Here is a 14,860-nt window from a genome sequence, read left to right on the forward strand (position 1 = left end):
TGGGTGGTGGCTCCCAGGAGGATGTCTGTGGTAAGGTGGAGCTGGCTGGGACAGGGGTGTGATCACCTGCCTGAGTCAGACTGTGGACCGACCTGGCTTGGAACATGAGTGAATCTGGTTTCCCCGTGGAAAGGATGATGTGTGTGCTGGAGGCTCCTCCCATCTCTTTTTCCCTCACGCGTGTCTCCACAGATGGGAGAAATAGGAGAACTCAGTGATTTGGGGGCCAGTCACAAGGTTTTTTTCAGGGGGAACGTTGCACATCTTTATGGCCAGGGTCAGCTCAGGCACATTTGCCTCAGTAACACAGAGCCCACTTAGGCAATCACTCCTTGGGTGGCCATGGCACAGAGAGGAGGGGCCTGGCAGGCAGAGGCGAGGACTATGGCTATTTCCTTGCCTTGAGTATGAGGTCAAAGGGAGCAGTGGTGCTGTGTCTTAAAACAGTGTGGCTTGGATGGGGGAGCCCCCAGGCAGAGAGAGACCACACAGGAGGATCCTAAAATCACCAGCATCAGGGTCTCCAGGATCACCCCCGGTTTTGTGGATTTGCAGGGAAGACCCAGGACAAAGCTGATAGTCTTCTTCATGGCTGTCTTCTTCATGGCTTTATACAGGTAGAAGATGGATGTTAGGCCTGCCCTAGAAGCTTTGTCTTATACACTTCCAGGGAGGACTTTGGCCTCGAGTCACTTCCCCATGTCTTGGCTGGGCTGGTCACTGGTAGTGACAGCAGATTCAGAATGTTCCTCAGGTGAAGAGAGGATTCAGCGATAGGATACAACCAGGATGCGGGCGGGCCCTCCCATAGCACCTGAGTGGTTTAGAGAACGGGCCACTTCCTCATGCCCTGTGCCACCACATCATATCATGTCACGAGTTATCCTGGGTGGTTTCCCTGTGTACACGGGAGGAGATACGATTTGCAGTAGCACCTGTAGGACACTGCTCAGGGTCTTCCTGAGAGAGATGCAGTGCCCATTGGGCTCCTGCTGTCTTCTCGAGAAGGGGTTCCTGGTCACTTCACAGCACTTGTGGTATGGATGAGGGCGGCCCACCAGCAGTCTCCTAGCCCGTGACAACCACTAACCCAGCTCCTGACTCTGTGGATTTGCTCATTCTGAGCATTTCACATAAATGGAATCACACATTTGGTGACTTTTTGGGTCTGGCTTCTCTCACTGAGCATCATGTTTTCAAGGCCCATCCATATAAGCATGTATCAGTGCTTCACTCCTTTTCGTAGCTGAGCAATACTCAGAGTATGGATAGGTCATGTGTGTGTCTGTCCATCCGTGGATGGGCGTTGGGTTGTTTCCACCTTTGGGCTGCTGAGAATCCTGTTTTGACGTCCAAAGATAGGTTTTTGTTTGGACATGTTTTCAGTTGTGATGGTGATAGCCTTTGAAGAATTATAGAACTAATTTTCTTGTTTTGGTAAATGTTACAGCTCTGAACAGTTCAGTTATTTAGAACTGTGTCCTCTTGGACACACTTTGTCATTGAGGCAGAATGACATTAGTCCGCTAATAAAAGCAATGCTGAAATAAGGTTTTGAAATTCCAAACGGCACTGTTCTCGGGTAAAGCAGATCGGAGAGCCACAGCAGGTGTGTTTCATGTCACAGCAAGAAGCTTAGCCTATGCCATGTCTCTCCTGGTCAGTGGTCTGTGTCCTGGACACTCCCCTGAGTGCCCAGTACAGGTTTCTTGTAGCCCTTGCCAACCCACCCTCTGTCCAGAACAACTCCGTTATGGTGGGGTAAAGACCTTCTGTGGCTCTGCAGGCCATGTGTTGGGAGCACCCCCTGCTGGCCATGAACGAACAAGACGTTGTGACTTCTGGGCATTTTTCTCTAGTGTCTTCATTGCTCTTTGTATTGGCCCCCTGGGATGGGCGCTCTAGCTCTAGTGAGGCTACCCACTCCGGGGCTCCTGGTGACCCACACTGCAGTGTGTGGTCTCTGCTTATCCCCAGCTGTTTCCTCCTCCCTGTGGAGCTGCCAGCAGCCATGCCTGTCTTTCCTCAAGGTCTGCCCATTTTAGTGACTGTGCTCATTTCATCTGTTCCTCGCCAGGTGGGAGGCTGGCTCAGGGGCCAAGAGAGACCTGTGATGAGCTCTTATCCCTGTTTTCTTCCTTTCAGCTGGAAAGAGGTGATTTCCTCTCGGAGGAGTGGAGAGAGCGGATCGCCAACACAAGGTATGGCGGGTTTGGGAGTAACCGCTCAACGCTGTGAGCACAGAGGTGTGGCCTGGCTGGGCAAGGCACACCAGGGGGTCTCGCTTTCTCAGGCCCCTGTGTGGTTGGCGTGGCTGCCTTTCTCAGGGCAAAGCTAGGTGGCAGAGGCCGTTGGGGCTTCTCTTCCCTTCTGGTTCAGGCTGCCAAGGGTCACTCTCAGGGCCCTTTCCTACTTTTGCAGCCAGGGAGGGAAAACTGCCTGGAGGTCTTGGCCCTAAGCTCAGCTCTCACTATGTCAGCATGTGGACATTGTACTCCGTGACGAGTGGAGGGAGCTATTTCTTTGCGCTTGCTGTGGGGGGAGTGTTGGATGGGTGTGAACAGCCCCCCAGGAAACATCCTGAACTTGCTGGCAGGTCTGCCTGCCTGGTCTGAGAGGCCATCCCAGAACCATCCCAGCTCCAGCAGACCCTTCAGCCGAGGACTTGAGGTGTGACCTTCATGTCCATCAGCTCCTGTAGCTGTGTTTATAGTTCTTCCCTACCCTCTCTCCTTATTTTCCCTTTGTCCTTCCGCTGGCCTCAGGCTGAGGCTAAGATGTGCCAGGCTGGATTGCTATGCTCTTTCCTCACCTCTAGCATAGCTGCAGATTTGATGGGTCTCGTTGGGTGAGCAGGAGGCAGTGCTGGAGTGTGAAGGTCTTGTATGCATCAGCCGAGGTAGCCAGGACCACGGTGATCTGTGAGGCCACATTGCATGCTCTGGAGTGCTCTTCCTGGGGAGTGGTGGGTCAGCCTTGGTGAGGTGTGGATCACAGGCTTTCAGTCTGACCTACTGTCTTGTCCTTCTCTCCCTGTTCTTCAGGGTGCACCTACTATACGTTGCCCTGTGTCCCCCACTGCGATTCTTGAGGCAAATAGGAACTAAGCATTGTCCTTTCATAGAAGTATCTTTTTTTTTTTTTCTTTTTTTTTTTTTTTTGCCGCTTGTGAGCGTACTGTCCCGCAATGACTAGGTCCTCCTCATCTTCTTGAGAGAATTGTGATGACTCTATGGATATCCCCATGGAATAGAATCTGTGCTGCCATTGTGGTGGGCTGAGCGGGGTCTGAATGCAATGAGAGACCTCCCCAGTGGGGAGAACCCCATACTCACCATGCACTGCCCAGCAGCATCCAGGCTGCAGTGTCCTGTCTTCTGGGCACCCCAGTGACAGCTTCCTGAAAGCACACTGCACCCTGCTCCTCTTCTGCCCATCGTCCACTTGGCCTGTGACAGTCCTGTGGGCAAGGGCCCAAGGCCAGGCCCTGACTGTGTCCCCTAGATGTCCCCTAGGTACCCTGCTTTCTGTTAAGGGTGTCTCCTCCCCACCAGTTCTTTCGTTGTCAGGTGTGACCCTTGCCTCAATTAGTTTTCTGCTTTTCTCGGGTCTGAATGTGAGAGGGCAAGAGTGTCTGGAGCCTATTCCTTCAAAGCCTTTTTGGTTCTGCCCTCTTGTGGCTTTGGTCACCTTGAGACTCTGGCGTCCAGCCTTCCCAAGCTCTGTCCTGAGTAGGGCCATGGCCTAACTCGGCTCACCTGTCCTCATCATGCTCTGCCCATCGGCAGCTGGGGTGCCTCCATCCACTTTAAATCTTACTGTCTTCTGTTTCAGTCTGCCTGGTGGAGCAGGGAGAGAGTACTGGCCTTCATTGATACCTTCAGTATCCTTCGGCCACTCTTTTCTTGCACTTGTGAAGTAACAGTTACTTCACCTGCTCCTTCACCTGCTTGCTGTAAAGGGTTGAGATTTCTTGATTTTAAAGCTTTTTTGAGACTTCATTAAAACAAGCAGCATGGAGATGACAGTCAGCTCACTTCATTTTCTGTAACGGTCAAAAGAGGAAGTGAACCCATGTCTACAGTTCTGCTGTCCGTGGCCCAGTTTCTGCCGTGGCACAGTTTTAATCTGGAGGCACTTGCAGCAGAGAGGAGAGCCACGTGACTCTTAAGTATGAAACTGTCTGTCTTGTCTTTGCGTCTTCACGTTAACTGCACGGGTGTTCCTAGCATTTAGCCATTCAGAGAGTTCCTCTAAATGGGCAAGGGCCGGGTGGGTGGGTGAGGGAGCAGTCAGGGGGACACCTTGTTCCTGGCGAGGCAGCAGTCTCCTCTGCCATCCCAGCAGGCATCTGCAGATCGAAGTTCCTTTGGTCATCTGGTGCCAGAGGCCATTCGAAAAAATTGGGCTGAGTTACACTGTCCCGTGGAAGAGCTTTGCTTCTGGTCCCAAGGGTCCTTAGGTGTCACGTTCAGATGCAGCTTGACTCAGTCGTGCTTCCTTCCTGCCTGGATATTTGGTTCTCCTCACACCCCTGCCCCCAGGTTACAGTTGTGCTGCCTGCATTCCATCTAGAAATGTCCATGGGCAGGCAGGGACCACCAGCCGTGTAGAACAGGTTGACCTGGGCCACTTTGGCCTGCACATGTCCATCTTGTGGGGTTTTTGTTGGTTTGTTTTTTGTTTTTTCAGAGAGGCCAGCAATGTGGTGCTCATGGAAATTTCTAAATTATTGTATATTAGCAACAAACTTGGGCAGCTGGAGCCCCTTACCTGGGCCGGGTGGAAGTGGTGTGGGCAGAGCCTGGGGAGGCCTCACGATGGAGCTGGCAGTGGAAGCAGTAGGTAGCATGTGCAATGGCACTGTATACACTGTGAAGATGGAACCTTCATTTTACTCAACTGGAATATTATTTTGCAGTGTTATATTTGTGAATAACTTTGCCTTTGGTCCTGAGGTGGATCACCAGCTGAAGGAGCGATTTGCAAACATGAAGGAAGGTAACGTACTTCTCCCTTAACCCCGCCCCTTTGTGGCTGCAGCAGCTCACCGTGCTTCTCGAACCGCCGCCCTCTCGGTTTGGCTAGGTTTGAGACCGATTCCAGGTGTGAAAGTTCTAAGTTTTCCTACCCATCCATTTCAGTCCCAGTCAGAAGGCTTCAGGCAGTGGGATGCCTTCACTGTGGCTCTCACTGTCACCTGAGGTGCCAGGCTGGGTGCATCCCAGCTTAGAATCTGGAGTGGAATAGACCTATCTCCCATACACACTGCTCAGCCAGCCTGAGGGACTTGGTGGGGGTGGCCAGATTAGCAAGTAAGATATACCGTAGGCTATCTGTTTAAATGTGCATTTCCTATAGACAGCAAATAGCTTCTCAGTGTAAGGATGTCCCAGCTTTTACTAAAGGAATATCATGTGTATCTGAAATTCAGAATGGTGTCCCTGTTTGTCTGGCAACCCTAACCTGGGGCACTGGCCTTTCATGTTTGGAACCACCATCACCTGTCCAGAGCCACCCTACTACTTCCCTCTGACTCCCTTTCCTCCATCCCAGGTCAGAGAGCAGCTCATTGGGTGGGGGAGGGGAGAGATCATAGACACAGATAACTTTCATCTGCCTTCAACACTGCCAGTTTCATGTGGATGTATGAGCATGTGTGATCCCATTCTGTGTACAGATGAGCATGTGTATGTGTGTGCATGGTTGTTTTTAATTACTGTAAGAGTGAGCAGCCACTGTCCACTGCACCCTGCACACACATACAGGGTGTCTCCTGAGCCTTCAGGCCCCTCCCTCGCACCCCAAGGAGAGGAGAGGACTGGGATTCCTGTGGCCTTCGGGTCCCACCCTGCCTTGAACTCTCCCAGCTTCTCCTTTGTTTTCCCCCATCTATTCAGCCAGTAGTCACAAGTGGCCTTCGGGCCTTGGACTGTTGTGTAGTTTTCTTAGAAAACGGCCCCTCCATCTTTTTGACAGTGTCCATGGGTTATCTGGGCTCATTTTCCTATGGGATGTTATCCATTCTGGACTCATCCCTTATGGTGAGCTTGACCCTGCCTCTCTGAGCCCCGTTTCCTACAGGTCTCAATGCCTGGTTGTCACACATGGGCTGGCTCAGGGGCAGGATTGCCTGCTAAACCCTCTAGTGTCATTAGGATCTGTTGTCCTATAGTGACTTGTCCTCAGAAGTCCCCTCATACACAATTGTCATCTGAGCATCGCAGGATGGCATATTCCTAATGAAAGCGGTCTGTGGACCCCTGAGTTTTATTTTATTGTATCCCACACACTTAGATGCTCCTATGACGGTGAATACCCCTTGTGGTCTCCTGACCCTGCACCAGGCTGGCCCTGGGATCCATCCTTTTTCTAGTGGGGGTGGTGCTCAGGAACACTATCTGAGCACTGGGGAGCTCCTCTGATTGGGGTGTTATGGGGCTGTGTTCATGTGTATGGGTGTGTGTGTGTGTGTGTGTGAGAATGTGTCTTAAATGGATTTATGAAACATTATTTTCTTTGACTTTTATATTTGATTCTTTTTTTTGACACTGCAAAGTTTAGCATTAACATGTTTACTTTGGTGTTTTCTTCAATCCATGTAGTATGCTGTTGTAATAATAACATGAGCAGCATCACTCACATATGCTCACTATGACAGGTGTGACAGTCACACTAACATGGGGCATTAGCATTTTCTGTGTGGCAGATCCTAACCTGATTCACAAATCAGGGTGTTTCAGATTAAGTGTGGGTTATGGGACACATATATGCAGGTGGGATTTCAGGAGGCCTTGGGTAAGTTTCTACAGGAAGGTCATTAGTAGGTTTGGCTTAAGCGTACCTTAATTTTGCTCTTACTTGTAGGAAACGGAAAGGACTCCCAGTCCCTGGCTACTTATGTGCTCATTTCTTCCTTTGGCTTCGCCTCCCCTACTCTAACTTCCATCATCCTTTCCTTACATGCATGACGGTTTTCCCCATGAAAGGCAATAATCAGCTTTTGTGTTTCAGGTGGCAGAATTGTGTCCTCGAAGCCCTTTGCACCTCTGAACTTCAGAATAAACAGTAGAAACTTGAGTGGTAAGAAACTCTCATGTTGCTAAATTCTTCAGATGATTTCATATATAAATATAATAATAATAATAATTATCGCTGAAACCGGTTTGGCTCAATGGGTAGAACGTCGGCTTGGGGACTGAAAGGTCCTGGGTTCGATTCCGGTCAGGGGCATGTACCTTGGTTGCGGGCATATCCCCAGTGGGGGGTGTGCAAGAGGCAGCTGATCGATGACTCTCATCGATGTTTCTAACTCTCCCTCTCCCTTTCTCTCTGTACAAAATCAATAAAAATATATTTATATATTATTATTATTATTATTTTTACTTTTAAATTGATTTCAGAGAGGAAGGGAGAAGAGGAGAGAGGTAGAAACCAATGATGAGAGACTCGTTGATGGGCTGCCTCTGACATGCCCCCAATTGGGGATTGAGCCCGCAACCCGGACATGTGCCCTGACCAGGAATCAAACTGTGACCTTCTGGTTCATAGGTCAGTGCTCAACCATTGAGCCACACTGGCCAGGCCATATATATGATCTTAAGCATTTGACACAAGTTAGTAAAGGGTTTGATTCCTGGACTTTAGGGCCCGGTCATCTCTGGGGGAGCTTTCTGGGAACCTACTTGATGCCAGGAGCACCCTTGTCTTGACCACCACTGATGTCCCTAGACATTGCCCACCCAGGTTGAGACCCCACACGTTTGTCACAAGGTTATGAAAACTCAGTGGTTTACAAGCTTCCTTGCTTTCATATCTGATTGGCCTAAGGGGCAAATGGCTGGTGTGTGTGATGGGCTCCAGATGCAGAAACCTTCAGCAGGAAGAGCTGAACCTTTGGCCTGGGGAAGAGCCATGTTGCTCTGTGGCAGCTGGCCCTGGGGTCATAATTTCTCGGGTGCTGGGCATCTTAGTAGCCGTGTTCTTTCCAAGTGGTCCTCAAGTGCTTTTCCATCCCACCCAGTCAGGCTCGTTGCCGTTTTCCTTGGACAAGCACCTGGGTTAGCGGGGAACGTTGTGCACGCCGTGCGCCTCCCTGACCTGCCAGCGTGCCGATATCCAGGCATCTCACCGGCCTGGCGAGTGGGACGGCCTCACGCGATGAGGGCGCGCGGTCCTGCTCCCTTCCTGCCTCGCCTGAGTCATTCCCCCAGGTGCACAAGGCCCTAACCTGTGCCCGTCGTTGCAGACATCGGCACCATCATGCGCGTCGTGGAGCTCTCGCCCCTGAAGGGCTCAGTGTCGTGGACGGGGAAGCCCGTCTCCTACTACCTGCACACCATCGACCGCACCATAGTAAGTGTCCCGTGGTGAGGCCAGGCCCTCCCGGAAGCCTCTTCCCTTCCCTCCCGCCTCCCCATGGCCCTCTCCCTGGAGGATCTGAGACACTGTAGCATGAGTGGAAACCAGGAACTCTTTGTCTTCCCTCTTTGCTCCCAGTCCTTGTATGAGGCACACATTGTCCCGAATGATGTACTAATAACGGATTTGGCCTCAGTGTCACAGGCTTCTGGTGTCCAGGGAGCCCCCGCACTGGGCAGCCTGGTTCCCACCCAGCTTGCTTCATGTGAGATGGCCCTGCGGGTCTGCACAGCCCCTGAGAGGAAACCTGTGTTCAGGGTGGGTCTGAGCAGAGGTGTATCCCTGTGACAGCTCCAACGACATTTCATGTTGGCGTGTCTCAGGTGTTGCTCTTGTCCTGACAGGTTTGGGACTGATGTCTAATAAAACTTCTTTCTTTTTTCATTTTTAGCTTGAAAACTATTTTTCTAGTCTGAAAAATCCAAAACTCAGGGTAAGTGTGTGTTTCCCTCATTGAATATCACTGGTATGCTGCTTGATGAACTTGACAGAACTCCAAGTGGTGGATGGGGAGTGCTGGTTGGGGACGGGGGTCATGGTCCCTTGGGGCCACTCTTCCTGTCAGCATTCTTTTGGAAACTAGGCTGGATGAGTCTCAACATTTGGACAGTGTTATGAAACGTGCCAAGTACAGGTTTGAGGGAGGTGCTCGAGCCACACTGACCCACCACGTCTAGAACACAAGATGTTCCTCTTTCTAAACAGGCAACTGCTTCTAAGTGGTGCATCACACTTGCTAGAGGGGAGTGGCCTAGAGTCTGACATGGTGGTTCTACTGCCAGTCCCAGTGTCCCTGCAATGCCCAATCCTCAAACTGCCTCCTTCGGACCTCAGGGTACATCTGTCCAAATGTCATTGTTTCTGGAGACTCAGACAAGCATCTGAGCAGGAAGAAGTCCCCATGACCTAGGGTCCTGTGCTGTTCCTGCCATACTTGGGGTATCTGGGTTACTTACCCCTAGCACAGAGAACAAGCTAAGCCAGCCAGCACCATCCTCTTCCTTTTCCTACAGCCTTCTCAGTGACCCTCACTTTGCAGGGATGCACTTCAGTGGGGGTCCCTAGCTCCCTGGAAGGAGAGGACTTTCAGACAGCTTTTTATCTTTGATTTCATTTCCTCACACACAGGGGTGTCTGCACCAGGCATAGATACACACATGGCTCAGGGCTGGCTAAAGGCTCGGGACGGCTCACGTGCTTCTCTCTACTTTATTTTCCTCTTGTGTACAGCAGGCAGAGGAGTTGGGCTGAGCGGAGCTGGGACAGGTAGCCCACCTTGGTGGCTCTTTTGGGTCATGCCCACACTTTGGGGGACATGCTGACACTTTGGAGGACATGTCCGACACTTGTTTTCCAGGAGGAACAAGAGGCAGCTAGGCGCCGGCAGCAGCGAGAAAACAAGAGTAATACAACCACCCCAACGAAGGTGCCTGAGAGCAAGGCGGCTGTGCCTGCGGACACCTCTGTGGTAAGTGCCCCCGACCCCTTCTCTTGGGGCTTGGGGCCCCACAGGGCTATTATGGGCACGGCCCTCATTATACAGGGAGGGGCTGGGCTCTTCCAGCCAGAGGGGTGGTCCTGGTCAGTGCACAGGTTGGTTGACTGATCACTGGGCTGGAGAAGGGAAGGGGGCTCCTGGGTTTCAGGTGCCTCTGTTCAGTTGCTCTCCCAGAGCCTGTGTTGTGGGCTCATTATTAATGGGAGGAGGGGTGGGAGCATCGCTCTCTCAGTAACTCTGTCCATAGGATTCTGGTGCTGAGGAAGAGAAAGCAGCGACCACCGCTATCAAGAAGCCATCGCCCTCCAAAGCTCGGAAGAAGAAGCTGAACAAGAAGGGCCGGAAGCTGGCTGGCCGGAAGCGCGGACGTCCCAAGAAGATGAACACTGCGAACCCCGAGCGTAAGCCCAAGAAGAACCCCACTGCACTGGACCTCCTGCACGCCCAGACCGTGTCCCAGACGGCGACGCCCTCGCCACCAGGTGAGCCAGCCTCAGAGCCCTCAGGGCCGCGCAGGCTCTCTGGGCCATGCTCCAGGGACCTCATGATGTCCTCAGGATTCACCCGGGCCTTGCTTCGCGCAGATAGTCTGCCAAGAGCAAATCCTGGTGGGGCTTTTCCATCACATCCTGCCATCCCAGGCTTTGATAACGTCAGCAGCTATGGCAGAAAGCACTGCTCACAGAAGTTTCTTAGATTATGATGGCATTTGTCTCCGCTTCTAGAATTGCTGAGATGCGGTATCTGGTCATGCCTTTGAACTGTAGGAGCTGTGCTGAGTACAGTATTTTTTTTTTTTTTTTAATATATTTTATTGATTTTTTACAGAGAGGAAGAGAGAGGGATAGAGAGTTAGAAACATCGATGAGTGAGAATCATCGATCAGCTGCCTCCTGCACACCCCCTACTGGGGATGTGTCCACAACCAACGTACATGCCCTTGACTGGAATCGAACCTGGGACCTTCCAGTCCGCAGGCTGACGCTCTATCCACTGAGCCAAACCGGTTTCAGCCTGAGTACAGTATTTTAAAATACTGGAAAAGCCTGGGTAGTATGGCTCAATGGTTGAGCATTGACCTATGAACTAGAAAATCCCAGTTCAGTTCTTGGTCAGGGTTAATGCCCAGGTTGCAGGTTTTATCCCCAGTAAGGGGTGTGCAGGAGGCAGCTCATCATTGAATCTTTCTCACTGATGTTTCTATCTTTCTCTCCATCTCTGAAATTAATAAATATATATATATATATATATATATATATATATATATGTGTGTGTGTGTGTGTGTGTGTGTGTGTGTGTGTGTATTTTTTAAAAGGCTCGAAAAGTTCCATAGAACAATCTGGAATTCCCTGGGAGGGCGTTCCAGGCAGTGTTGACACGTAAATGTTGCTGTTTCCTGCAGATGCATACAAGTCACCTCACAGCCCATTTTATCAGCTACCTCCCAGCGTGCAGCGGCACCCCCCTGACCAGCTGTTGCTGGCACCCACCCCGCCTGGACTGCAGAAGCTGCTAGGTGAGCTAGCGGCCCAAACACTGTGCGGTCATGTGCAAATTCTGACTTAACAGCTCTGAGAGGAAGGGGCGGGGTCCGATGGTCTTCCTCTCGGGCAAGCCCCTGTGATACCTGCAGCAAGCTGACCACACTAGAGTCCCGAGGGCTCAGGGTCAGTCCTGCCAGGTGGTGCCTGGGCTGTTAGGCCAGCAGAACCCGTGTGGTTTTCTTAGGCTGAAGCTCTGCCCCTCTGGGGACACTGGGCCGTGTCGGGATATCTGTGGTTAATTGGGGGTGCTCCTATATAGAGTGGGGAACAGGGATGCTGCTCACTTCCCCCACTGTACCCTGGACACCCCACAGTTCTTAGAGTGTGGGAAGGGCCTGTCAGGGATAAGCTGGGGCTGTGAGGGAGCAGGCACCTGCTCACCTTGCGGTGCTTGACCAATAAGCTTTCATCTCTTTTAAAAACTGAGTGGGGGAAAAAAAGAAAAGAAAGAAAATAAATAAATAAATAAATAAATAAATAAATAAAAACCGAGTGAAGGAAATGCCTTTGAATTGTGGGAGCCATCAGTTTCCACACTTCAACAGCATGAGTTTACTGGGAGATTTGGTCCAAGAAACCCGCTGTCTTGGGGAGTGAGAAAGTGTGCTGGTGATGGCAGGAACTGCAGAGGGCTCCAGGGGGACACTAGCCATAGGTGCAAGTGAGTGGTGATAAGGCAGTGCAGAACCAAAGGTGTTGGCACAGTGACAGGTGATTTTCAGCAGCATCTGACAACAGGGCTGGGGGAGCTCCCAGAGATATGAGTGCCCCCACACATCCCCTACCACCACAGCCTCCAGTCAGCTGGATGGCTTCTGTACCGAGACCTTGTCCCCGCTTCTCCTAGAGTCCTTCAAGATTCAGTACCTGCAGTTCCTGGCGTACACGAAGACCCCTCAGTACAAGGCCAGCCTGCAGCAGCTGCTGGACCAGGAGAAGGTGAGGGGTGCCTGCTTTTGTGTTCCCAGCACTCTGCAGAGGGGTGAGCCAGGCAAGCCCCCAGCCTGCCCAGAGCATGCCTTGCTTCCTGTCACGTCCCCTTGTCCCTGCCCAGAGGGCCTGCTGCTGCCCGTGCTGACAGGTGTCTGTCACCCCCAGTTAGTAACTCAGAGAGCCACTGAGTTGGTACCACCTTCCGATAAAGTCTCAGATAGAGGACCAGCTGGCGTGCCGTGTGTGCATGCTCCCAGTGTATGCATGTGTTGCCACCTGTGAGCATAGGGAGGTGGCAGCTCTCGCACTTTGAGGAATGGACAGTGGTCTTTGTCGATGAGATGGGCTGAGCAGTGTCCCATCAGCACTCCTCCGCGGAGCCTGTGTGAGGGGAGAGATGGTGGGCTGGGCTCACTCACCAGCCCTCTGTCCCCTGCAGGAGAAGAACGCCCGGTTGCTGGGTGCCGCACAGCAGCTGTTTGGTCACTGCCAGGCCCAGAAAGAAGAAATAAAGAAGCTTTTTCAGCAGAAACTGGATGAGGTAGAGCTACCTGAAGCCAGGATGACCCAAGTATAGAATTGAGGGGTGGGCAGGGGCTGGGCGGGGGGGCACAGCTCAGGACAGCTGAGCTATAGAAGGACTGTTCCTTTCTGGGGGGTTTTTCTGGGAGTCTAGAACTTGGACTCTGGTCACAAGGCTGCTCCCAGCAGTCCCTCATGGTGCCTGCACAGACTTGTGTCTTGAGGTCACCCCCTTGTTCCCCTCTCTGGGCGACTGTACTTAGTCTCTCCTGTCTGTGACTAGTACAGTGCCACCCTGGTGTTTCCTGGGTGAGAGCCATCCCCTCCCCTCTCCACCGTGGCGGCAGCTCCCTGCAAGCCCAGCCTTGCTGTTGTATGTCTACAGTTGGGAGTGAAGGCGCTGACCTACAGTGACCTGATCCAAGCTCAGAAAGAGATCTCCGCTCACAACCAGCAGCTGCGAGAGCAGACGGAGCAGCTGGAGAAGGACAACAGGGAGCTGAGAAGCCAGAGCCTGCAGCTGGTACGTGCCCAGAGCAGGCATCAGTTCCAGCACATTCCACAGCGAGCAGAATCCTTAGACCTCAGACCAGGAGGAGGGCCAGGTTTCCCTCGGTTGATGGGTCTGGAGGCCCAGGTGCTCATGTGTGACCCAAGACAGATGACCCGAGGTTGCCTGCGGGGCCCCAGCACATGGTCCTGAGTTTCCATGATTGCCTTAGCCCGAGTGTGAAGACCAGGACCCTCCCCATGTCTCTGACCTAGTTCATTGTAGAAATGCTGGCACAGCTTTTCTGGGCTCTCAGAGCACGTGAGCATGAGCTGAACTTGCCGCTGAATGTGGCTTCTTAAATTCCTGTCAGGGGCGGTCGAAGACTCATGATTTTACTAGATTTTTTTTTTTTTAAATCCTCACCCAAGTATATAGTTCTCATTGATTTTATTTATTTATTTTTATTTAAAAAACTTTTTAAAAAAATATATTTTATTGATTTTTTACCGAGAGGAAGGGAGAGAGATACAGAGCTAGAGCTAGAAACTTCGATGAAAGAGAAACATCGACCAGCTGCCACTTGCACACTCCCCACCGGGGATGCGCCCGCAACCAAGGTACATGCCTTTGACCGGAATCGAACCCGGGACCTTTCAGTCCGCAGGCCGATGCTCTACCACCGAGCCAAACCGGTTTCAGCAGTTTTCATTGATTTTCGAAAGAGAGAGAGAAACATTGATTTAGGAGAGAAGCATTGGGGACTCTTTCCCCTCCCGCAGTGGTTGTCTATGCAATGAGATTCTTTTCCCTTCTCCACATGGGAGTCTGTACTTGTTCTTCAATAAATTTCTACCTTTGCTATAAAGAAAAAAGAGAGAGAAGCATTAATCGGTTGCCTGACCAGGAATTGAACACGCTACCTTTCAGGGTATGGATGGTGCTCCAACCATTTGAGCCACACTGTGCAGGAACTAGATAGGCCTTTTGAGGTGGCCTGAACTTTCCCAGTCCTCCCTCCTGGGGTTCCCCTGGATGTGCAGGGCCTCCCTTATAATGGGTCCCTTTGCTTTATCCCAGGAGACCCCTCACTATACTCCTGTGGGTATTTCTTATGGAAACCCTAGTCTCCTCCGGCTGTCTCTGCAGCCTGGCCTTCCAAAAGCAGGAGGGAAGGAGGGACTGGCCCCCAGGGATACCTGCCCTGTCTCCTCCCAGAGCCCAGTGTCAGGGCCGGAAGCAGGTCCCAGGGGGCCGCCCTGTCCTCCCTACAGCCACGCACATGCTCATGGCCGGGACTGCCTTGTCCCCACAGCTGAAGGCTCGGTGTGAGGAGCTGAAGTTGGACTGGTCCACACTGTCCCTGGAGAACCTGCTAAAGGAGAAGCAGGCCCTGAAGAGCCAGATCTCCGAGAAACAGAGGCACTGCCTGGAGCTGCAGGTAGGGGGGCA

The 14,860-nt window shown here is 51.9% G+C and overlaps 1 protein-coding gene across 5 annotated transcripts in view; it reads left to right on the forward strand.

The window, feature by feature from the left end:
• Positions 1 to 14,860, forward strand: part of DOT1L (DOT1 like histone lysine methyltransferase) — a 70,932-nt gene that overhangs the window by 37,999 nt on the left and 18,073 nt on the right. For all 5 annotated transcript variants that reach the window (XM_084883475.1, XM_084883471.1, XM_084883473.1 and 2 more), the window contains exons 8-19: positions 2,146 to 2,201; positions 4,922 to 5,001; positions 7,015 to 7,083; positions 8,249 to 8,355; positions 8,813 to 8,854; positions 9,779 to 9,889; positions 10,167 to 10,401; positions 11,322 to 11,435; positions 12,311 to 12,402; positions 12,836 to 12,937; positions 13,304 to 13,441; positions 14,724 to 14,849. In XM_084883475.1, the coding sequence (XP_084739601.1) occupies positions 2,146 to 2,201; positions 4,922 to 5,001; positions 7,015 to 7,083; positions 8,249 to 8,355; positions 8,813 to 8,854; positions 9,779 to 9,889; positions 10,167 to 10,401; positions 11,322 to 11,435; positions 12,311 to 12,402; positions 12,836 to 12,937; positions 13,304 to 13,441; positions 14,724 to 14,849 (1,272 nt within the window). The remainder of the gene's footprint in view (positions 1 to 2,145; positions 2,202 to 4,921; positions 5,002 to 7,014; positions 7,084 to 8,248; positions 8,356 to 8,812; positions 8,855 to 9,778; positions 9,890 to 10,166; positions 10,402 to 11,321; positions 11,436 to 12,310; positions 12,403 to 12,835; positions 12,938 to 13,303; positions 13,442 to 14,723; positions 14,850 to 14,860) is intronic.

Source organism: Pipistrellus hanaki, assembly GCF_964339955.1.
Source record: "Pipistrellus hanaki genome assembly, chromosome: 5".
NCBI lineage: Eukaryota > Metazoa > Chordata > Mammalia > Chiroptera > Vespertilionidae > Pipistrellus > Pipistrellus hanaki.